The sequence below is a fragment of the Ranitomeya variabilis genome, chromosome 3 (assembly GCF_051348905.1).
Source record: "Ranitomeya variabilis isolate aRanVar5 chromosome 3, aRanVar5.hap1, whole genome shotgun sequence".
Taxonomy (NCBI): Eukaryota; Metazoa; Chordata; class Amphibia; order Anura; family Dendrobatidae; genus Ranitomeya; species Ranitomeya variabilis.
Genome location: NC_135234.1, coordinates 20,462,950 through 20,487,851, shown reverse-complemented (window position 1 = coordinate 20,487,851; position 24,902 = coordinate 20,462,950). Strand labels below are relative to the sequence as shown.

At 41.4% G+C, this 24,902-nt stretch overlaps 1 protein-coding gene across 4 annotated transcripts in view; it reads right to left on the bottom strand.

Moving 5' to 3' along the window:
• Window positions 1–223: 223 nt before the first annotated feature.
• Window positions 224–24,902, bottom strand: part of TEX55 (testis expressed 55) — an 83,741-nt gene continuing 59,062 nt past the window's right edge. Inside the window, exons 5-6 of one of the 4 annotated variants that reach the window (XM_077293717.1) lie at window positions 18,239–18,301; window positions 224–1,383 (exon numbers count right to left, since the gene is read on the bottom strand). In XM_077293717.1, coding sequence (XP_077149832.1) covers window positions 1,348–1,383; window positions 18,239–18,301 — 99 coding nt within the window. In that variant the 3' untranslated portion in view covers window positions 224–1,347. Of the gene's footprint in view, window positions 1,384–18,238; window positions 18,302–18,393; window positions 18,505–18,896; window positions 18,936–24,902 lie in introns of those variants that run through there. The other 3 variants (XM_077293716.1, XM_077293719.1, XM_077293718.1) reach the window with 3 other exon arrangements.

The following is a 24,902-nucleotide window of genomic DNA, read 5'->3' as shown; positions in this document are numbered from 1 at the left end:
TTAGATACACAGCTCAGCAGACAGTATCACACAGGATAGGATTAGATACACGGCTCAGCAGTCAGTGTAACACAGGATAGGATTAGATACACAGCTCAGCAGACAGTATCACACAGGATAGGATTAGATACACGGCTCAGCAGTCAGTATCACACAGGATAGGATTAGATACACGGCTCAGCAGTCAGTATCACACAGGATAGGATTAGATACATGGCTCAGCAGACAGTATCACACAGGATAGGATTAGATACACATCTCAGCAGACAGTATCACACAGGATGGGATTAGATACACGGCTCAGCAGACAGTATCACAAAGTATAGGATTAGATACACGGCTCAGCAGTCAGTGTAACACAGGATAGGATTAGATACACAGCTCAGAAGACAGTATCACACAGGATGGGATTAGATGTATGGCTCAGTAGTAGCAGTGTTCTTCATTGGATAGACTGACAGAAAATCATTGTCTGATCCCACTTGTGGAGTCCTGCTTGTTGTCAGTGAATGGAGACGATTACATTCACATCTTCAGCCTGGAATCCTGTACATAATAACAGATCATATGATACATCTCACAGCTGAAGTTTTGTTACAGTTGTATCCAATCTAGACAATCATGTCTGCACTGAACACATCACTGCAAAACGCTCTCTCTCCTGTGCTGTTGGTTTGTTACAATGTGTCAGTGCAGGCAGCTGAACAGTCAAGGACTCTAAACTAATACATGTTGCCTGCACTGACACATCGCTCCATCTGTAGGGCAGGAGAGAGGCTCTTGTGCCATCCCTGAAGGGTCAGCACCAGTTACAGAGAGTTTACCAGTCCTAAAGGATTAGTACCAGTCCCAAATGGCTAGTTCGGGCCCTGGAGAATCAGTACCAGTATTGCAGGGACTAGTACCCGTCCTGAAGGAACTGTACCTGTCCTGGAGGATTATTACCAGTTCTGGAAGGTTATACAACACAGTAAAGTCAGATCACCAAGCAAGGATCTCCTCAAGGATTAATACAGCCCCAAATGAAGATAAAAACAGATGATCAGCAATGAAGAATTTGCCCCCAAAAATTTTTATTCCACGTTGCAGTAAAATTACTCAAAACAGAAGTGGAGCCACTAGTCACACTAATATATTTTGGTAATTACACCTTAGTCGTGGCTGAGTTCAGCCCTAGAGGATGAATTCCAGCGCAGTGGGGTTAGTACCACTCCTGGAAGTCTAATACCGTCAGTGATTAGAATAGTCTCTCCTAAAAGTTACACGCTCATTTATAGAGGACGCCATTGATCTAAATGGATGATGAGTTTGAATTTCTTCTTAGCAGGTTCCTCGGGGGAGGGGTCATTACTGTTCCTTCTTGGTGGAGATCATAGACTGGACCTAAAAAGCAAGAGACACAACTTTATGCTTCTTTGCCCCAAAGTAATATCCATTATTCCATTATAGTTACTTACATACAATGTCTAATTTGTAACACTGGTCACTTCTAATGTAAGAACCTACACTACTCAAAACCAAAGAGAAAATTCCCTGTGTCATACTCCGCCCCGCAGACCCTAAACTAAATAAAGAACACCAAACAAAAGTCCCTGTATCATGCGCCACCCACCACAGACCCTACAGTAAATGAAGAACATGAAAAAGAAGATCCATGTCAAACTCTGCCCCCTTCAGACCCTACACTAAACTAAGAACATGAAAGAGATGATTCTTGTGTCATGCTCAACCCCCGCAGACCCTACACTAAACAAAGAAACTGAAAGAGATGATTCTTGTGTCATGCTCCACCCCCGCAGACCCTACACTAAACAAAGAACCTGAAAGAGATGATTCTTGTGTCATGCTCCACCCCTGCAGACCCTACACTAAACAAAGAACATAAAAGATGATTCTTGTGTCATGCTCCACCCCTGCAGACCCTACACTAAACAAAGAACCTGAAAGAGATGATTCTTGTGTCATGCTCCACCCCCGCAGACCCTACACTAAACAAAGAACCTGAAAGAGATGATTCTTGTGTCATGCTCCACCCCTGCAGACCCTACACTAAACAAAGAACATAAAAGATGATTCTTGTGTCATGCTCCACCCCTGCAGACCCTACACTAAACAAAGAACATGAAAGAGATGATTCTTGTGTCATGCTCCACCCCCGCAGACCCTAGACTAAACAAAGAACATGAAAGAGATGATTCTTACATAGTTATTTATTAAGGTTGAAAGAAGACTGTAAGTCCATCTAGTTTAACCCATAGCCTAGCCTAACATGCCCTAACATGTTGATCCAGGGGAAGGCAAACAAAACCCCATGTGGCAAAGAGTAACTCCACCATGGGGAAAAAAATTCCTTCCCGACTCCACATACGGCAATCAGACTAGTTCCCTGGATCAACGCCTTATCAAGGAATCTAGTGTATATACCCTGTAACATTATACTTTTCCAGAAAGGCATCCAGTCCCCTCTTAAATTTAATTAATGAGTCACTCATTACAACATCATACGGCAGAGAGTTCCATAGTCTCACTGCTCTTACAGTAAAGAATCCGCGTCTGTTATTATGCTTAAACCTTCTTTCCTCCAGACGTAGAGGATGCCCCCTTGTCCCTGTCTCAGGTCTATGATTAAAAAGATCATCAGAAAGGTCTTTGTACTGTCCCCTCATATATTTATACATTAACATAAGATCACCCCTTAGTCTTCGTTTTTCCAAACTAAATAGCCCCAAGTGTAATAACCTATCTTGGTATTGCAGACCCCTCAGTCCTCTAATAACCTTGGTCGCTCTTCTCTGCACCCGCTCCAGTTCAGCTATGTCTTTCTTACACACCGGAGACCAGAACTGTGCACAGTATTCTAAGTGTGGTCGAACTAGTGACTTGTATAGAGGTAAAATTATGTTCTCCTCATGAGCATCTATGCCTCTTTTAATACATCCCATTATTTTATTTGCCTTTGTAGCAGCTGCCTGACACTGGCCACTGAATATGAGTTTGTCATCCACCCATACTCCCAGGTCTTTTTCATTGACGGTTTTGCCCAGAGTTTTAGAATTAAGCACATAGTTATACATCTTATTACTTCTACCCAAGTGCATGACCTTACATTTATCCCCATTAAAGCTCATTTGCCATTTATCAGCCCAAGCTTCTAGTTTACATAAATCATCCTGCAATATAAAATTATCCTCCTCTGTATTGATTACCCTGCAGAGTTTAGTGTCATCTGCAAATATTGAAATTCTACTCTGAATGCCCCCTACAAGGTCATTAATAAATATGTTAAAAAGAAGAGGGCCCAATACTGACCCCTGTGGTACCCCACTGCTAACCGCGACCCAGTCCGAGTGTGCTCCATTAATAACCACCCTTTGTTTCCTATCCCTGAGCCAGCTCTCAACCCACTTACACATATTTTCCCCTATCCCCATTACTCTCATTTTATGTAACAACCTTTTGTGTGGCACCGTATCAAAAGCTTTGGAAAAGTCCATATATACTACGTCCACTGGGTTCCCTTGGTCCAGTCCTGAACTTACCTCTTCATAGAAGCTGATCAAATTAGTCTGACATGAACGGTCCCTAGTAAACCCGTGCTGATACTGGGTCATGAGGTTATTCCTCTTCAGATACTCCAGTATAGCATCCCTTAGAATGCCCTCCAGGATTTTACCCACAGTAGAGGTTAAACTTACTGGCCTATAATTACCGAGTTCAGTTTTTGCCCCTTTTTTGAATATTGGCACCACATTTGCTATACGCCAGTCCTGTGGTACAGACCCTGTTATTATGGAGTCTTTAAAGATTAAAAATAATGGTCTATCAATGACTGTACTTAGTTCCTGCAGTACTCGGGGGTGTATCCCATCCGGGCACGGAGATTTGTCAATTTTAGTGATTTTTAGACGCCGCTGTACTTCCTGCTGGGTTAAGCAGGTGACATTTAATGGGGAATTTTTATCACTAGTCATTTTGTCTGCCATGGGATTTTCTTTTGTAAATACTGATGAAAAAAAGTCATTTAGCATATTGGCTTTTTCCTCATCCTCATCCACCATTTCACCCAGACTATTTTTAAGGGGGCCAACACTGTCATTTTTTAGTTTCTTACTATTTATATAGTTAAAGAATATTTTGGGATTATTTTTACTCTCTCTGGCAATGAGTCTCTCTGTCTCAATCTTTGCTGCCTTGATTTGCTTTTTACAGAATTTATTCAGTTTTCTATATTTATTTAATGCCTCCTCACTACCTACTTCCTTTAATTCTCTAAATGCTTTCTTTTTGTCCCTTATTGCGCCCCTTACAGCTCTATTTAGCCATATTGGTTTCCTCCTATTTCTAGTATGTTTATTCCCATACGGTATATACTGTGCACAGGTCCTATCCAGGATGCTAATAAACGTCTCCCATTTTCTTTGTGTATTTTTATGTCTCAGGATATCGTCCCAGTTAATTGCACCAAGATCCTCTCTCATCCGTTGGAAATTTGCCCTCCTGAAGTTTAGTGTCCTTGTCACCCCCCTACTACCCATCTTATTAAAGGTTACATGAAAACTTATTATTTTGTGATCACTATTCCCCAAGTGACCCCCAACACTTATATTTGATATGCGGTCTGGCCTGTTGGTTAATATTAGGTCTAGCAGTGCCCCCCTCCTTGTTGGGTCCTGAACCAGTTGTGAAAGGTAATTGTCTCTCATAGTTGTCAAAAACCGATTACCTTTGCTGGAACTGCAGGTTTCTGTTCCCCAATCTATTTCAGGGTAGTTGAAGTCCCCCATAATAATGACTTCTCCTTGAGTCGCAGCTTCATCTATTTGCTTTACGAGGATATTCTCCATTGCTTCCATTAGTTTTGGAGATTTATAACAAACCCCTATCAGTAATTTATTATTTTTTCCCCCTCCCCTTATCTCCACCCACAGAGACTCTACATTTTCATTAGATTCACCTATATTATCACGCAGGATGGGTTTTAAGGTCGATTTTACATACAGACACACCCCACCCCCTCGCTTACTAAACTAAGAACATGGAAGAGATAATTCTTGTGTCATGCTCAACCCCCGCAGACCCTACACTAAACAAAGAACATGAAAGAGATGATTCTTGTGTCATGCTCAACCCCCGCAGACCCTACACTAAACTAAGAACATGGAAGAGATAATTCTTGTGTCATGCTCCGCCCCCGCAGATCCTATACTAAACAAAGAACATGAAAGAGATGATTCTTGTGTCATGCTCAACCCCCGCAGACCCTACACTAAACAAAGAACATGAAAGATGATTCTTGTGTCATGCTCCAACCCCGCAGACCCTACATTAAACAAAGAACATGAAAGAGATGATTCTTGTGTCATGCTCCAACCCTGCAGACCCTACACTAAACAAAGAACATGAAAGAGATGATTCTTGTGTCATGCTCCACCCCCGCAGACCCTACACTAAACAAAGAACCTGAAAGAGATGATTCTTGTGTCATGCTCCACCCCTGCAGACCCTACACTAAACAAAGAACATAAAAGATGATTCTTGTGTCATGCTCCACCCCTGCAGACCCTACACTAAACAAAGAACCTGAAAGAGATGATTCTTGTGTCATGCTCCACCCCCGCAGACCCTACACTAAACAAAGAACCTGAAAGAGATGATTCTTGTGTCATGCTCCACCCCTGCAGACCCTACACTAAACAAAGAACATAAAAGATGATTCTTGTGTCATGCTCCACCCCTGCAGACCCTACACTAAACAAAGAACCTGAAAGAGATTATTCTTGTGCCATGCTCAACCCCTGCAGACCCTACACTAAACAAAGAACATGAAAGAGATGATTCTTGTGTCATGCTCCACCCCCGCAGACCCTAGACTAAACAAAGAACATGAAAGAGATGACTCTTGTGTCATGCTCAACCCCCGCAGACCCTACACTAAACAAAGAACATGGAAGAGATAATTCTTGTGTCATGTTCCGCCCCTGCAGATCCAATACTAAACAAAGAACATGAAAGAGATGATTCTTGTGTCAGGCTCAACCCCTGCAGACCCTACACTAAACAAAGAACATGGAAGAGATGATTCTTGTGTCATGCTCCAACCCCGCAGACCCTACACTAAAGAAAGAACATGGTAGAGATGATTCTTGTGTCATGCTCCCCCCCGCAGATCCTACACTAAACGAAGAATATGAAAGAAGATCCCTGTGTCATTATTACAGCTAAGTACAGATTGCATTTCCACCATCTATATATCTGTACTCTGACTGCTCGTCACATTCTCTTTTGTCACCCAGGATGAGGCAGCATAATAAGACTTCTATAAAAAAAGAAAATATCCATATCCAAGAAACAACGTGATGTTATCTCACAAGTATGGGAATAAATTCTCCATATGGATGGAGCACGAATATAATTAAAATGACAGTGAAATCAGAAATACTGCAAACCCAAAACTATTTATACTAGAGCAATTGTATACAGTGGCATGTAAAAGTTTGGGCACCCCTGGTCTAAATTACTGTTATTGTGAACAGTTAAGCAAGTTGAAGATGAAATGATCTCTGAAAGGCCTAAAGTTAAAGATGAAACATTTCCTTTGTATTCTAGGCAAAAAATATATATATATATATATATATATATATATATATATATATATATATATATATATATATATATATTTTGTCTTTTTGTTTTTCATTTTAAAAATTACAAAAAGGAAAATGGGCTGATGCAAAAGTTTGAGCACCCTTGGAGATTTGTGTCCTCAAATAACTGACTAAAGTGTCAGATCTTAATTAGTTTGTTAGAGTTATGGCTTGTCCACTATCATCGTATAATCGAAAGGCCGTGTGACGCATATTTCCCAGCTTTATAAAAACCCAGCCTCCTCTAACCTTGTGCCAAAAAACGGCAGCCATGGGTTCTTCTAAGCAGCTGCCGAGCACTCTGACAGTGAAAATGGAGGAGGCCCACAAAGCAGGAGGAGGCTATGAGAGCAAAGAGTTTTCAAGTTACCATTTCCTCAGTTCACAACGTAATTAAGAAATGGCAGAGTAACAGGAGTAGTGGAGTCACTGTGCCGTGGTCCGAGGAGAGCCTGGAGGGGCATAATCAAGTGAGCACCTGACTCTTCACTAGAGCCCCTGATGGTGGGGTTAGGCTTGGCTCCCGATGGACACCAGATGTTACACCAGGACAGACCTCGGGCGCACGGCAGCAGACCCCCAAGGGACAAGCAGCTGGAATGGCCAAGTAGGAAAGTACAGCTGATACAGGCAGGTACGGCAGGAACACAAGAACCACAGATGCTAGCTGGCATACAGATAGGCACTGAGAGGTGCAGGCTGGTTCAGCTGAAATACAGGGAGACAAGGCAAGTACAGACAGACAGGTTCTGGACAGGTAGACTGACTGGCGGGTACAAGCAAGCGTGCAGGGGACTAACTTTACACATTGCTCAGGCACCTCTATTCAGGTGAAGGTGCCTTTAATAATAAGTGTCTCCCAGCCATTGACTGTGGACACTTTAGAACAGTGCGCAAGGACCCTTTAAGGAGGGAGCACTGCCATGGGAGGACAGAAGCATGCAGGGACATCAGCACTACAGGTAGTTAACAGGAACAGTGGAGGTCAAGATAAGGTCTGGAAAACCAAGCAATATTTCAGTGAGAGCTGCTCCTAGGATTGTTAGGGAGGTAAATCAGAGCCCCCGCTTGACTGCAAAAGACCTTTAAAAAGATTTAGCAGCATCTGGAGTTGAGGTACATTGTTCTTCTGTTCAAAGACACATGCACAAATATGATCTTTATGGAAGAGTCATCAGAAGAAAACCTCTCCTGCATCCTCACCATAAAATTCAGCATTGGAAGTGTCACGGGGTTACCACGACAGAGTAGAGCCAGAAGACCACAGCGTCTGATTGCTCCTACTCTGGCACTGAGAAGAAGCACTTCTACTTCATTTTAAATGTGTTTATGTCTTCTGGCAGAACAAGGGTTAATCGGCCATGTTGGGAATCCCTGTGTTCACAGCTGAACTCAGTTAGCCACTCCCTTCCCCTTTATAATCTGGGCTCTGTTACTAATCCTTGTCAGAGCTAGCATTTGCTGCATGGCTAATGGAGGGAGAGGAGTTCATATGAGAAGGAGAGTTGAAGGAGTTATTGGTGACTGTTTGGTTTGTATATGAATCGCACGCCTGGGCACTGGGGTACTCGGGTCCAGTCGCACTTAAAGGGGATGTCACGGTGACATGGTCCATGGCACTGGGCACTCGATTAAAGGGGAAAGGTCTTTTAAAGGGAGTAGTAAAGTTTGTGTTTGTCACGCCACCTGTGGTTCTCGGTCAGAGGGGACCGACGCTGCTTAAAGGGGTCCTCTGGGGTGTTGTTGTTGCAGCAAGAAGGTGACGCTTCCCACAGGTGAAGCGCGGTCCCCAGGGCTCCCAAGGTGTATGGGCAAGGATGGTGTATGCCGGCACATAAGTGGAGGACACAAAGTTATAAAGTCTTTACCTGGTTTACTGACAGTAGCAGTCCACAGTCCAGGGTACCAGGTGATGGTATGGCCCGGCCGGCCTGGAAGCAATAGTGAATCCCTCTCCCAGGTGAGGTCCGTAAGCCTTCCTACTCACGCTAGTGTGCGAGGTCCCTGCTGCCTGTAGATGCTGGCAAAGTCCACTCTCTCCTGTCCTGGGACAGTTACCTGTATGGTGGGCAACTTGAGTCTTTTATAGGGTCTCTATCATGACTCGGGCTCTTCAGGTGCTGCTTCACCTTCAGGTGTGGTGTGGGCAAATCACATACAGTTCTATGCCCTCTGGTTCTGCCGTGTGTCCTGGAGTATGCCACAGCCTCGGGCTCCTGGTGCCCGGTTCCTGCGCTTCGGCTCTGAGGGTGCCCAGTCACAGTTCCCCTCTGAGCCCCTTTCCTTCTTCACTGTGCTCCTTTCCTCAGTAGCTCCACCACTTTCAACCCCTTGGGTTCATTTCCTTTCCCTGGAGCTGCAGCTCAGTCCTGGCTGCACGGCTCCGCTATCTGCTCTCCGTTCCAGACTTCCTTCTTTTTCCTCTCCCTCCAACAGACTGACTTGTTTGGTCTCCCTGGACCAACTGACTGACTCCTCCTCCAGACCAGAGCACTTAAAGCTGGGGAAGCTCCCCGGAATCTGGGTTCAGAGCTCCCCCTTCTGGCCTGGATTTGGAATGTGTTGAATGTGGGTGCGTTACCTGGTAAAGAGAATCCTTCTTGCCTCCAAGCATGATATCGACCTCCCCGAAAGGAAGGCAACATCACTGTAACAACCGGTTACCTGGGGTGTTAAATATGCGTAACGGTTATTCCTTATCCTTCTCTGTATTTGTTTATTCCCCATCCTCCACTCCCAGATGCATTCCTCTGTTACATGTGAGTGAATATTTTGTATGCCTGGAGTTTTCTGTTAACCCTTGTTTGTGTTGCCTTGTTTGTCAGGTTGGTGTACTACGGTGCACAGTAGCGTCCCCTCTTCCCTGGGTGGGGGAAGAGAACAGACAGAGGGCTAACTCAGGAGATAAGGCAAGGGTGGAGGCCCCGGCATCTTCACCTTCAGAAGTATCCTGGGGAATAGGGCGAGGTAGGGAGCCACCTAGTATTAGGGACAGGGAAAGAGCCCCTTGTCTCGGGTCACCTGACAGCTGTGTCGTGACAGGAAGTGTGCAAAAGAACATCTAAACAAGCTTGATGCATTTTGGAAACAAGTCCTGTGGACTGAGGAGGTTAAAATAGAACTCTGGCCACAATGATCAAAGTTATGTGTGGGAAAAAAGGGCACAGAATTTCTGGAAAAGAACATCTCGTCAACCATTAAGCATGGGGATGGATCAGTCATGCTTTAAAAAAGCTGAAGTTGGAAAGAGGATGGCTTCTTCAAATGGATAATGATCCTAAACACATGTCACAATCCACAATAGACGACCTCAAAAAGCGCAAGCTGAAGGTTTTACAATGGCCCTCACAGTCCCCTGATCTGAACATCATTGAAAATCTGAGTCTAGCCCTCAAAATAGCAGAGGAAGCAAGATGATCCAGGAATCTCACAGAACTGGAGGAATTCTCCAAGGAAGAATGGAGGAAAATCCCTCAAACAACAATTGAAAGACTCTCGTCTGGCTACAAAAAGTGTTTACAAGATGTGAAACTTGCAAAAGGGAGAACTATTAGGTACTAACCAAGCAGGGTGCCCAAACTCTTGCATCAGCCCATTTTCCTTTTTGTAATTTTTAAAATTTAAAAGATGAAAAAATATATATATTTTGTTATTTGAATAAAATACAAAGGAAATGTGTCATCTGTAACTTTAGGCCTTTCAGAGATCATTTCATCTTCAACTTGTTTAACTGTTCACAATAATCGTAATTTTGACCAGGGGTGCCCACATTTTTAAATGCCACTTTACATAACCTTACTCACGAAAAGAGGAAAAAAAAAAATCTGTTTTGCTGTGAATGCTCTAGGTGTGGGGTAGAAATATTCTGCACTTACAACACATATTTATTACACTGAACAAAGAAAATGAAAGTAACAAGTAACTCACAGATCAGATCTGTAAGAGCAAAAGATTACAGGGAGTCCTAAAAAATGATACTTACCTGCAGTAACAGTGGTAATCTGCAGGTTTGGGTACAAGGAGAAAATGAACTTATTCTCGCTGCAGCCGCTTTCTTCCAGTCATCAGACACACAGTGAGCATGCGGTAACCAAGCTCATGGACTCTGCACACACTGCACACACACTGCACACACTATACACACACAGTGCACAAAGTAAATGACATACTGCTAAAGCATGATCCAGTTAAACGTGAAAATCTCTACTTATATAAGTTGTGTCATTCACTATCAAAGGTAGATTGAAGCCAAAAGACAATTAAAGCCTACTGAAATCAAAGTATAAAAAACAGTCACGAGTAGATGCTGCTTTTATAGGGCTCTGGCAGTGCTCCAATGATTCTCTTCTTTTTTGGTTATTCTCCATTGTATCACTTGTTCATTTAATTTAGAACTAAGCTGACGACACTGATTTTGTCATTTCTTCTGCGTCCTAAGTAGACAGATTGATAGCACTGACAATGTACTTGAGTTATACTGTGATCAGCAAGTGTATTGTAATGCAAGATAAATCCACACGTAGAAAAAAGGTTGAAAGAGCTGAATATTTGGAGTTTAAAAGACCAAATCTACAAAATTATGACGACTACAGCTGTTCTGTGAGGGTCTGTGTGAGAATATTAGGAATCAAACATTGTCATGAAAACCAAGGAGCCCACCAGACAGGTGAAGGATAAAGTTTTGGAGAAGAGTAAAGCAGGGTTAGGTTATAAAAAGAATAGCTCAAGCTCTGAACCTCTCACAGAACACTGTTCAATCCATCATCCAAAAATAGATGGGAGTATGTCACAACTGCAAACTACCAAGACATGGCCGTCCACCTAAACCAACATCCCAAGCAAGGAAAGCACTAATTAGAGAAGCAACCAAGAGGTCCATGGGTCACTCTGGAGGAGCTGCACAGATCCACAGCTCAGGTGGGATATTCTGTTCCCAGGACAACTATTAGTAGCATAAGCCACAAATCTGGCTTTTATCGAAGAGTGGAAGGAAGAATGCCATTGTTAAAAGCAAACCATAAGAAGTCCCGTTTGCAAAAGCCATGTAGGGGACACAGTGAGCATGTGGAAGAGGGGGCTCTGGTTAGATGACACCAAAGAAGAACATTATGGGTTAAATGCAAAATGATATATGGGGTAGAAAACTAACACTGTACATCATCCTGAAAACACCATCCCCACCGTCACACATGGTGGTGGCAGCATCATGCTGTGGGGAGGCTTTTCTTCAGCAGGGGCAGGGAAACTGGTCAGAGTTGATGGGAAGATGGATGAAGCTTATACAGGGCAATCCTGTAGGAAAACATGTTAGTGGCTACACAAGACTAGAGTGTAGGTTCACCTTCCAGAAGGACAACGACCCTCAACATCCTTTCAGTTTTTCAAGGCTCTGTGCAGGAAAACAAATAGTATAGTACTGCTCCTATGTAACCGGGTTCCTTCTTATTATTATATTTGACATTTCTTCTAAGGTTCTTGTTTTCTCCTTCACTGGTAACTTGTATGTTTCAGCGTTCGCGCTCTCTGCTCCTCATTATTGCGCTCCGGGGTGAGATGTTTGTGCCTCTGTAATATTAGTCCTGAATTACCCTGCATGCTTTATAATGTCTGTTCTGCAGATTACAGTAATGTCCTTGTGACTATATATTGGGGTTCTGGGAAGCAGCAGATAGCGCAGCCTTATTTATTCTGCTGCTCGCTCTATTGATATTTGCATTAGAGGTGCAGGGTAATGGCGGAACAGCGGCTGTAACCAGACTCTCATTAGTGCCGGAAAAGAAGCCCAGAGATTAACGGAGCAATCAATATCATTTATCGCCACAGAATCTACTGAACGAGAGCGGCCGCACTAAGTGTTTATTTCTGGATGTTAATATTTCCTCACTGCTACTCACTAATATTGACTTTTGCGTTCTACTAAGTCTTCTGACTAGAAATAAACTGCGGGGAGAACCTTGATTACATAAAGGAAATGCAGAGATTACAGAGGAACTGTGCAAGGATTACATTACACAACTGTTCAAGGAGCACATTATAGTTATATTCCTATACATGGTGGCAGTATTATACCAGTTATATTATACATAGGGGCAGTATTATAGCAGTTATATTCTTGTACATAGGGGCAGTATTATAGTAGTTATATTCTTGTACATAGGGGCAGTATTATAGTAGTTATATTCTTGTACATAGGAGCAGTATTATAGTAGTTATATTATTGTATACAGGAGCAGTATTATAGTAGTTATATTCTTGTACATAGGAGCAGTATTATAGTAGTTATATTCTTGTACATAGGGGCAGTATTATAGTAGTTATATTCTTGTACATAGGAGCAGTATTATAGTAGTTATATTCTTGTACATAGGAGCAGTATTATAGTAGTTATATTATTGTATACAGGAGCAGTATTATAGTAGTTATATTCTTGTACATAGGAGCAGTATTATAGTAGTTATATTCTTGTACATAGGGGCAGTATTATAGTAGTTATATTCTTGTACATAGGAGCAGTATTATAGTAGTTATATTATTGTATATAGGAGCAGTATTATAGTAGTTATATTATTGTATATAGGAGCAGTATTATAGTAGTTATATTCTTGTACATAGGGACAGTATTATAGTAGTTATATTCTTGTACATAGGGGGCAGTATTATAGTAGTTATATTCTTGTACACAGGTGCAGTATTATAGTAGTTATATTCTTGTACATAGGAGCAGTATTATAGTAGTTATATTATTGTATATAGGAGCAGTATTATAGTAGTTATATTCTTGTACATAGGGACAGTATTATAGTAGTTATATTCTTGTACATAGGGACAGTATTATAGTAGTTATATTCTTGTACATAGGGGCAGTATTATAGTAGTTATATTCTTATACATAGGGGCAGTATTACAGTAGTTATATTCTTGTACATAGGGGCAGTATTATAGTAGTTATATTCTTGTACATAGGAGCAGTATTATAGTAGTTATATTCTTGTACATAGGGGCAGTATTATTGTAGTTATATTCTTGTACATAGGGGCAGTATTATTGTAGTTATATTCTTGTACATAGGGACAGTATTATAGTAGTTATATTCTTGTATATAGGAGCAGTATTATAGTAGTTATATTCTTGTACATATGGGCAGTATTATAGTAGTTATATTCTTGTACATAGGGGCAGTATTATAGTAGTTATATTCTTGTACATAGGGGCAGTATTATAGTAGTTATATTCTTGTATATAGGAGCAGTATTATAGTAGTTATATTCTTGTACATAGGAGCAGTATTATAGTAGTTATATTCTTGTACATAGGGGCAGTATTATAGTAGTTATATTCTTGTACATAGGGGCAGTATTATAGTAGTTATATTCTTGTACATAGGGGCAGTATTATAGTAGTTATATTCTTGTATATAGGGAGCAGTATTATAGTAGTTATATTCTTGTACATAGGGACAGTATTATAGTAGTTATATTCTTGTACATAGGGGCAGTATTATAGTAGTTATATTCTTGTACATAGGAGCAGTATTATAGTAGTTATATTCTTGTACATAGGGGCAGTATTATAGTAGTTATATTCTTGTACATAGGGGGCAGTATTATAGTAGTTATATTCTTGTACATACGAGCAGTATTATCTACTATATAATTGTCTAAGGGTCACTTCCGTCTTTCTGTCCTTCTGTCTGTCCCGGATATTCATTGGTCATGGCCTCTGTCTGTCATGGAAATCCAAGTCGCTGATTGGTCATGGCAAAACGCCAACGACCAATCAGCGACGGGCACAGTCCGGAAGAAAATGGCCGCTCCTTACTCCCCACAATCACTGTCTGGCGCCCGCATACTGCCCTCCAGTCACCGCTCACACAGGATTAATGCCAGCGGTAACGGACCGGGTTATGCCGCGGGTAACGCACTCCGTAACCACTGCTATTAACCCTGTGTGTCCCCAACTTTTTACTATTCATGCTGCCTATGCGCCATCAATAGTAAAAAAATGTAATGTTAAAAATAATAAAAAAACAAAAAACCTGCTATACTCAGTATTATAGTAGTTATATTCTTGTATATAGGGGCAGTATTATAGTTGTTATATTTTTGTACATAGGGGCAGTATTATAGTAGTTATATTCTTGTACATAGGGAGCAGTATTATAGTAGTTATATTCTTGTACATAGGGGGCAGTATTATAGTAGTTATATTCTTGTACATATGGGGCAGTATTATAGTAGTTATATTCTTGTACATAGGGGCAGTATTATAGTAGTTATATTCTTGTATATAGGGGCAGTATTATAGTAGTTATATTCTTGTACATAGGGGCAGTATTATAGTAGTTATATTCTTGTACATAGGAGCAGTATTATAGTAGTTATATTCTTGTACATAGGGGGCAGTATTATAGTAGTTATATTCTTGTACATAGGGGCAGTATTATAGTAGATATATTCTTGTACATAGGAGCAGTATTATAGTAGTTATATTCTTGTACATAGGGGCAGTATTATAGTAGTAATATTCTTGTACATAGGGGGCAGTATTATAGTAGTTATATTCTTGTACATAGGGTCAGTATTATAGTAGTTATATTCTTGTACATAGGAGCAGTATTATAGTAGTTATATTCTTGTATATAGGGGCAGTATTATAGTAGTTATATTCTTGTACATAGGGGCAGTATTATAGTAGTTATATTCTTGTATATAGGAGCAGTATTATAGTAGTTATATTCTTGTACATAGGAGCAGTATTAGGCCGGGATCACACATACGCGAGACACGGCCGAGTCTCGCAGGTGAAAACCCAGCTCTGGCGCCGGCACTCCGGAGCGGAGCGTGCGGCCGCACAGCAATACATGGAGCTGCACGCTCCGCTCCGGAGTGCCAGAACCAGAGCTGGGTTTTCACCTGCGAGACATGGCCGTATCTCGCATATGTGTGATCCCGGCCTTATAGTAGTTATATTCTTGTATATAGGAGCAGTATTATAGTAGTTATATTCTTGTACATAGGGGCAGTATTATAGTAGTTATATTCTTGTACATAGGAGCAGTATTATAGTAGTTATATTCTTGTACATAGGGGCAGTATTATAGTAGTTATATTCTTGTACATAGGAGCAGTATTATAGTAGTTATATTCTTGTATATAGGGGCAGTATTATAGTAGTTATATTCTTGTACATAGGGGCAGTATTATAGTAGTTATATTCTTGTATATAGGAGCAGTATTATAGTATTTATATTCTTGTACATAGGAGCAGTATTATAGTAGTTATATTCTTGTACATAGGAGCAGTATTATAGTAGTTATATTCTTGTACATGAGGCAGTATTATTGTAGTTATATTCTTGTACATAGGAGCAGTATTATAGTAGTTATATTCTTGTACATAGGGACAGTATTATAGTAGTTATATTCTTGTACATAGGGGCAGTATTATAGTAGTTATATTCTTGTACATAGGAGCAGTATTATAGTAGTTATATTCTTGTACATAGGAGCAGTATTATAGTAGTTATATTCTTGTACATAGGAGCAGTATTATAGTAGTTATATTCTTGTACATAAGGGCAGTATTATAGTAGTTATATTCCTGTACATAGGGGCAGTATTATAGTAGTTATATTCTTGTACATAGGGGCAGTATTATAGTAGTTATGTTCTTGTACATAGGGGCTGTATTATAGTAGTTATATTCTTGTATATAGGAGCAGTATTATAGTAGTTATATTCTTGTACATAGGAGCAGTATTATAGTAGTTATATTCCTGTACATAGGGGCAGTATTATAGTAGTTATATTCTTGTACATAGGGGCAGTATTATAGTAGTTATGTTCTTGTACATAGGGGCTGTATTATAGTAGTTATATTCTTGTACATAGGAGCAGTATTATAGTAGTTATATTCCTGTACATAGGGGCAGTATTATAGTAGTTATATTCTTGTACATAGGGGCAGTATTATAGTAGTTAGTTTCTTGTACATAGGGGCAGTATTATAGTAGTTATATTCTTGTACATAGGGACAGTATTATAGTAGTTATATTCTTGTACATAGGAGCAGTATTATAGTAGTTATATTCTAGTACATAGGGGCAGTATTATAGTAGTTATATTCTTGTACATAGGAGCGGTATTATAGTAGTTATATTCTTGTACATAGGGACAGTATTATAGTAGTTATATTCTTGTACATAGGAGCAGTATTATAGTAGTTATATTCTAGTACATAGGGGCAGTATTATAGTAGTTATATTCTTGTACATAGGAGCGGTATTATAGTAGTTATATTCTTGTACATAGGAGCAGTATTATAGTAGTTATATTCTAGTACATAGGGGCAGTATTATAGTAGTTATATTCTTGTACATAGGAGCAGTATTATAGTAGTTATATTCTTGTATATAGGAGCAGTATTATAGTAGTTATATTCTTGTACATAGGAGCAGTATTATAGTAGTTATATTCTTGTACATGGGGCAGTATTATTGTAGTTATATTCTTGTACATAGGAGCAGTATTATAGTAGTTATATTCTTGTACATAGGGACAGTATTATAGTAGTTATATTCTTGTACATAGGGGCAGTATTATAGTAGTTATATTCTTGTACATAGGAGCAGTATTATAGTAGTTATATTCTTGTACATAGGAGCAGTATTATAGTAGTTATATTCTTGTACATAGGAGCAGTATTATAGTAGTTATATTCTTGTACATAAGGGCAGTATTATAGTAGTTATATTCCTGTACATAGGGGCAGTATTATAGTAGTTATATTCTTGTATATAGGAGCAGTATTATAGTAGTTATATTCTTGTACATAGGAGCAGTATTATAGTAGTTATATTCTTGTACATAAGGGCAGTATTATAGTAGTTATATTCCTGTACATAGGGGCAGTATTATAGTAGTTATATTCTTGTACATAGGGGCAGTATTATAGTAGTTATGTTCTTGTACATAGGGGCTGTATTATAGTAGTTATATTCTTGTACATAGGGACAGTATTATAGTAGTTATATTCTTGTACATAGGAGCAGTATTATAGTAGTTATATTCTAGTACATAGGGGCAGTATTATAGTAGTTATATTCTTGTACATAGGAGCGGTATTATAGTAGTTATATTCTTGTACATAGGGACAGTATTATAGTAGTTATATTCTTGTACATAGGAGCAGTATTATAGTAGTTATATTCTAGTACATAGGGGCAGTATTATAGTAGTTATATTCTTGTACATAGGAGCGGTATTATAGTAGTTATATTCTTGTACATAGGAGCAGTATTATAGTAGTTATATTCTAGTACATACATTCTTTAACATACTATATAACACTTATAATAAAGAGTAATATAGAGATAGACATAGGGATTTCATATTAACACACACTGAGATTTGTATCGAGCTCAACGCTCCACAATCCTGGCATTATTTTTTATCAAAAATAACTGTGTTCCATGATTTCCACCTTATTATGTGTTATAGACCATCCCTGTACCTCACCTAACTAGGTTTATGATAAAAGTAATCCAAAATTTTTCTTGGTGTATAGCACGAGTGGACGTAGAACTCATAATTTACCTTTCCAAGCATAAAATCCAGTGGATCCTCTGGCTTTTCGAAAACCAGATCTTCTGTGATCTCCTAATAAAACATTAAAGAGAAGATGATAAACCTGTAATAACAGAGCGACAGATCTACCATCACTTTCTGCACAGCACTGGTGTACTTACCATGGAGGGCCCACTACTGTGGGGACTGTTGTAGTGAGCAGTGGGAAACGTAGCATTTTCTCGCACTGACCACTAGGGGTGCATGAAAATTTGGGGGGAGAGTCTATGCTTCAGCTGTAAAACAAGCCCAAATTATGACCCCTAAACCATCGTGCTGAACAATTAGTATGATTCGTGTTATGGGCTGATGTGGTGAGGTGCATTCTCTCATAAGTCAGAACGAGCAACATAGAAGGAAGGTGACGGCACAACAGGCAGGACACGAAGGACAGCACGTGGATCAGCAAGTGCCAGGAGAGTGGAAGACAGCAAGCAGACAAGCAGAGAGGGAAATACTACAGGACATCGAGCAAAGAGAGTTTATATACACAGGAACAGTAATTGCATTGTCAGCCCAGTACTTGCAGCAATCAAATAGTTAATGGCAGAGTTGTATGCAATCAGGACATGAATGGTTAACTGCAGGCAAAATGAATACTACAGTGGATATAAAAAGAATTACACACCTCTAATGAAATGCCAAGTTTTTGTCATGTAGAAAAATCCTACCAAGAAAAAAAAATTCAGAACTTTTTCCACCTTTAAGATCTCCCATAATCTGTACAATTTGTTTTTAGGTGAAAAAAAGAAAATAAAGAGTTAAAATAATGTGGTTGCATAAATATGCACGCTCAAACTAATACCTTGGTGAAGTACCTTGTGCATTTTATTTATGACACCATTCACTCTTTTTGGGTCGGAGTCTAGCAGCATGGCACATAGAGAATTAACAATTTTTTCCCACTCTTCCTTGCAATGGCTCCTCTTCATGTCTCCAACAGATTTTCACTTGGATTCAGGTCTAGCTTTGACCGGGCCGTTCCAAAGCCCTGATGGTTTTCTGATGAAGCCACTCTTCTTTTGCCGATTTGGAGGTCGCTTAGGGTCGCTGTCGTGATGAAAGGTAAAATACCTGTGCACCTTTAGCTTTATAGCAGAGTCCTGAAGATTTTGTTGCAAAATTGACTGATATTTAGAACTGCTCATAATTCCCTCCACCTTAACTAAAGCTCCAATTCCAGGTACCAAAAACTGCCCCAAAGCATAGAGTTGTCTCCACCATGCTTCACTGTGGGTGCTTCACTCTTTTGGTGGTGCACACTATTGGTTTTTCGAAAAACATACATTTTGGAATTACAGACGCAGAGTTCTACGTTGGTCTCATCAAACCATAAAACATTTCCCAAATATTTTTAGCAGACTGGATGTGTAATTTGATAAAACATCAACGGCTGACAACACAGCAAAGGATCTCAGTGCTGAAAGTTATAGTAGTTTCAGGCTGATCTCTCACCTTCCTCACGATCACGGATACCCCACGAGGTGAGATTTTGCACGGTGCCCCAGATCGATGTCGATTGACAGTCATTTTGTATTTCTTCCATTTTCTTACTATTGCACCAACAGTTGTCTCCTTCTCACCCAGCATCTTACTTATGGTTTTGTAGCCCATTCCAGCTTTGTGCAGGTCTATGATCTTGTCCCTGACATCCTTATAAAGCTCTTTGGTCTTGCCCATGTTGTAGAGGTTAGAGTCTGACTGATTAATTGAGTGTGCACAGGAGTCTTTTATAAAGGTGACTGTCATGAATCCCAATGGCTAGGGGATAGCACAGGACAAGCAAGGTACAAATAAATAACGGACGAGCTCTAGGGTGATGGAACCTGGGCTGACCGCTGCCCTACGCCTGACAAACGCAACTAGAGATAGCCAGGGAGCGTGCCTACGTTGGTTCTAGACGCCACGCACCAGCCTAAGAGCTAACTAGTACTGCAGAGAAAATAAAGACCTCACTTGCCTCCAGAGGAATGAACCCCAAAAGGTGTAGTTGCCCCCCACATGTATTGACGGTGAAATGAGAGGAAGGCACACACATAGAGATGATATATATAGGTTTAGCAAATTGAGGCCCGCTGTAAACTAGAAAGCAGAACGATACAAAAGGGGTCTGAGCAGTCAGCAAAAAACCCTAATCAAAAACCATCCTGAGATTACAAGAACCCATGTGCCAACTCATGGCACATGGGGAGAACCTCAGTCCACTAGAGCTACCAGCTAGCATAGAGACATAATAAGCAAGCTGGACTAAAAAAACAAACAACTGAAAATCAGCACTTAGCTTATCCTGAAAGATCTGGGAGCAGGTATGCAGGAACTAAACAGAGCACATCTGAATACATTGATAGCCGGCAAGGGAATGACAGAAAGGCCAGGTAAAATAGGAAACACCCAGCCTCTGATGGACAGGTGGAAACCAAAGGCCGCAACCCACCAAAGTCACCCAGTACCAGCAGTAACCACCAGAGGGAGCCCACAAACAGAATCCACAACAGTACCCCCCCCTTGAGGAGGGGTCACCGAACCCTCACGAGAACCCCCAGGGCGATCAGGGTGAGCTCTATGGAAGGCGCGGACCAAATCAGTCGCATGAACATCGGAGGCGACCACCCAAGAATTATCCTCCTGACCATAACCCTTCCACTTAACCAAATACTGGAGTTTGCGTCTGGAAACACGAGAATCCAAGATCTTCTCAACAACATACTCCAATTCTCCCTCCACCAGCACCGGAGCAGGAGGCTCAACCGAAGGAACAACGGGCACCTCATACCTCCGCAACAACGACCGATGGAACACATTATGAATAGCAAACGATGCTGGGAGATCCAAACGAAAAGATACAGGGTTAAGAATCTCCGAGATCCTATAAGGACCGATGAACCGAGGCTTGAACTTAGGAGAAGAGACCTTCATAGGGACAAAACGAGAAGACAACCACACCAAATCCCCAACAAGAAGTCGGGGACCCACGCGGCGACGGCGATTAGCAAACTGCTGAGTCTTCTCCTGAGATAACTTCAAATTGTCCACCACCTGATTCCAAATCTGATGTAGCCTGTCCACCACCACGTCCACTCCAGGACAATCCGAAGGCTCCACCTGACCAGAGGAAAAACGAGGATGAAACCCCGAATTACAAAAAAAAGGAGAGACCAACGTGGCAGAACTAGCCCGATTATTAAGAGCAAATTCGGCCAGTGGCAAAAAAGCAACCCAGTCATCTTGATCAGCAGAAACAAAACACCTCAAATAAGTTTCCAAGGTCTGATTAGTTCGCTCCGTCTGGCCATTCGTCTGAGGATGGAATGCAGACGAGAAAGACAAATCAATGCCCATCTTGGCACAAAACGTCCGCCAAAATCTAGACACAAACTGGGATCCCCTGTCAGAAACGATATTCTCCGGAATCCCATGCAAACGAACTACGTTCTGAAAAAATAAAGGGACCAACTCAGAGGAGGAAGGCAACTTAGGCAAGGGCACCAAATGAACCATCTTAGAAAAGCGGTCACACACAACCCAGATAACGGACATTTTCTGTGAAACCGGGAGATCAGAAATAAAATCCATGGAAATGTGCGTCCAAGGCCTCTTCGGGATGGGCAAGGATAACAACAACCCACTGGCCCGAGAACAGCAAGGCTTAGCTCGAGCACACACTTCACAAGACTGCACAAAGGTACGCACATCCCTAGACAAGGAAGGCCACCAAAAAGACCTGGCCACCAGGTCTCTAGTACCAAATATTCCAGGATGACCAGCCAACACAGAAGAATGGACCTCGGAGATGACTATTGGTCCAATCATCCGGAACAAACAGTCTTTCTGGTGGACAACGATCCGGTTTATCCACCTGAAACTCCTGCAATGCACGTCGCAAGTCTGGGGATACGGCGGACAATATTACCCCATCCCTAAGGATACCAGTAGGCCCAGAGTCTCCAGGAGAGTCAGGCACAAAACTCCTGGAAAGAGCATCTGTCTTCACATTCTTTGAACCTGGCAGGTATGAAACCACGAAATTGAAACGAGAAAAAAACAACGACCAACGAGCCTGTCTAGGATTCAAACGCCTGGCAGACTCAAGGTAAATGAGATTCTTGTGATCAGTCAAGACCACCACACGATGTTGAGCACCCTCAAGCCAATGACGCCACTCCTCAAATGCCCACTTCATGGCCAAAAGCTCCCGATTACCCACATCATAATTGCGCTCGGCGGGCGAGAATTTTCTAGAGAAGAATGCACATGGCTTCATCACCGAGCCATTAGAACTTCTCTGTGACAAAACCGCCCCCGCTCCAATCTCGGAAGCATCAACCTCAACCTGAAAAGGAAGTGAAACATCTGGTTGACACAACACAGGAGCAGAAGAAAACCGGCGCTTAAGTTCCTGAAAGGCCTCCACGGCCGCAGGAGACCAGTTAGCAACATCAGCACCCTTTTTAGTCAAATCAGTCAAAGGTTTAACAATACTGGAAAAATTAGCAATGAACCGACGATAAAAATTTGCAAACCCCAAGAACTTCTGAAGGCTCTTAACAGATGTAGGTTGTGTCCAGTCACAAATCGCCTGAACCTTGACGGGATCCATCTCAATAGTAGGAGAAAAAATGTACCCCAAAAAAGAAATCTTCTGGACTCCGAAGAGACACTTTGAGCCCTTCACAAACAGAGAATTGGCCCGCAGAACCTGAAACACCTTCCTGACCTGTAGAACATGAGACTCCCAGTCATCAGAAAACACCAAAATATCATCCAAATACACAATCATAAACTTATCCAGATATTCACGGAAAATATTGTGCATAAAGGACTGAAAGACTGACGGAGCATTGGAGAGCCCAAAAGGTATTACCAAATACTCAAAATGGCCCTCAGGCGTATTAAATGCGGTTTTCCACTCATCACCCTGTTTTATCCGCACCAGATTATACGCACCGCGAAGATCTATCTTAGTGAACCACCTAGCCCCCTTAATGCGAGCAAACAAATCAGTCAATAATGGCAATGGATACTGATATTTAACTGTAATCTTATTCAGAAGGCGATAATCTATACAAGGCCTCAGGGAACCGTCCTTTTTTGCCACGAAAAAAAAACCTGCTCCCAGAGGGGACGAAGATGGACGAATATGTCCCTTTTCCAAGGACTCCTTAATATAATTCCGCATAGCAGTATGCTCTGGCAGTGACAGATTAAATAAACGACCCTTAGGGAACTTACTGCCAGGAATCAATTCTATAGCACAGTCACAATCTCTATGAGGAGGGAGCGAATTGAGCTTAGGCTCCTCAAAAACATCCCTATAGTCAGACAAAAACGCAGGGATCTCAGAAGGAGTAGATGAAGCGATTGAAATCGGAGGTGCATGATCATGAACCCCCTGACATCCCCAGCTTAACACAGACATTGTTTTCCAGTCCAGGACAGGATTATGAGTTTGTAACCATGGCAGACCCAGCACTAGTACATCATGTAAATTATATAGTACAAGGAAGCGAATCACCTCCTGATGAACGGGAGTCATGCGCATGGTCACTTGTGTCCAATACTGCGGCTTATTCATAGCCAATGGTGTAGAGTAAATTCCCTTCAGAGGAATAGGAACTTCCAGAGGCTCCAGACAAAAACCGCAGCGTTTAGCAAATGACCAATCCATAAGACTCAGGGCAGCGACCGAATCCACATAGGCATCGACGGAAATGGAAGACAGTGAAAAAATCAGAGTCACAGACAAAATGAACTTAGGCTGCAGAGTACCAATGGCAAAAGATTTATCAACCCTTTTTGTGCGTTTAGAGCATGCTGATATAACATGAGCTGAATCACCACAATAAAAACACAATCCATTTTTCCGCCTATAATTTTGCCGTTCACTTCTGGACTGAATTCTATCACATTGCATAGTCTCAGGTGCCTGTTCAGAAGACACCGCCAACTGGTGCACGGGTTTGCGCTCCCGTAAACGCCGATCAATCTGAATGGCCATAGCCATAGACTCATTCAGACCTGTAGGCGTAGGGAACCCCACCATAATATCCTTAATGGCCTCGGAAAGACCATTTCTGAAGTTTGCAGCCAGGGCGCACTCATTCCACTGAGTAAGCACCGACCATTTCTGAAATTTTTGACAATATATTTCCGCTTCATCATGCCCCTGAGAGAGGGCTAATAAAGCCTTTTCAGCCTGAATCTCCAGGTTAGGTTCCTCATAGAGCAATCCCAATGCCAGAAAAAACGCATCCACACTGAGCAATGCAGGATCCCCTGGTGCCAATGCAAATGCCCAATTCTGAGGGTCGCCCCGCAGGAAAGATATTACAATCCTGACCTGTTGAGCAGGGTCTCCAGAGGAGCGAGTTTTTAAAGAAAGAAACAATTTACAATTGTTCCTGAAATTCAGGAAGGTAGATCTATCTCCAGAAAAGAACTCTGGAATAGGAATTCTAGGTTCAGACATGGGAGTGTGAACAACAAAATCCTGTATATTTTGAACTTTTGCCGCGAGATTACTCAGGCTGGAAGCCAAACTCTAGACATCCATGTTAAACAGCTAAGATCAGAGCCATTCAAGGGTTAAGAGGAGGTAAGAAGCAGCTAGACAGCAATTAAGGGCTAGGCAGCAAAA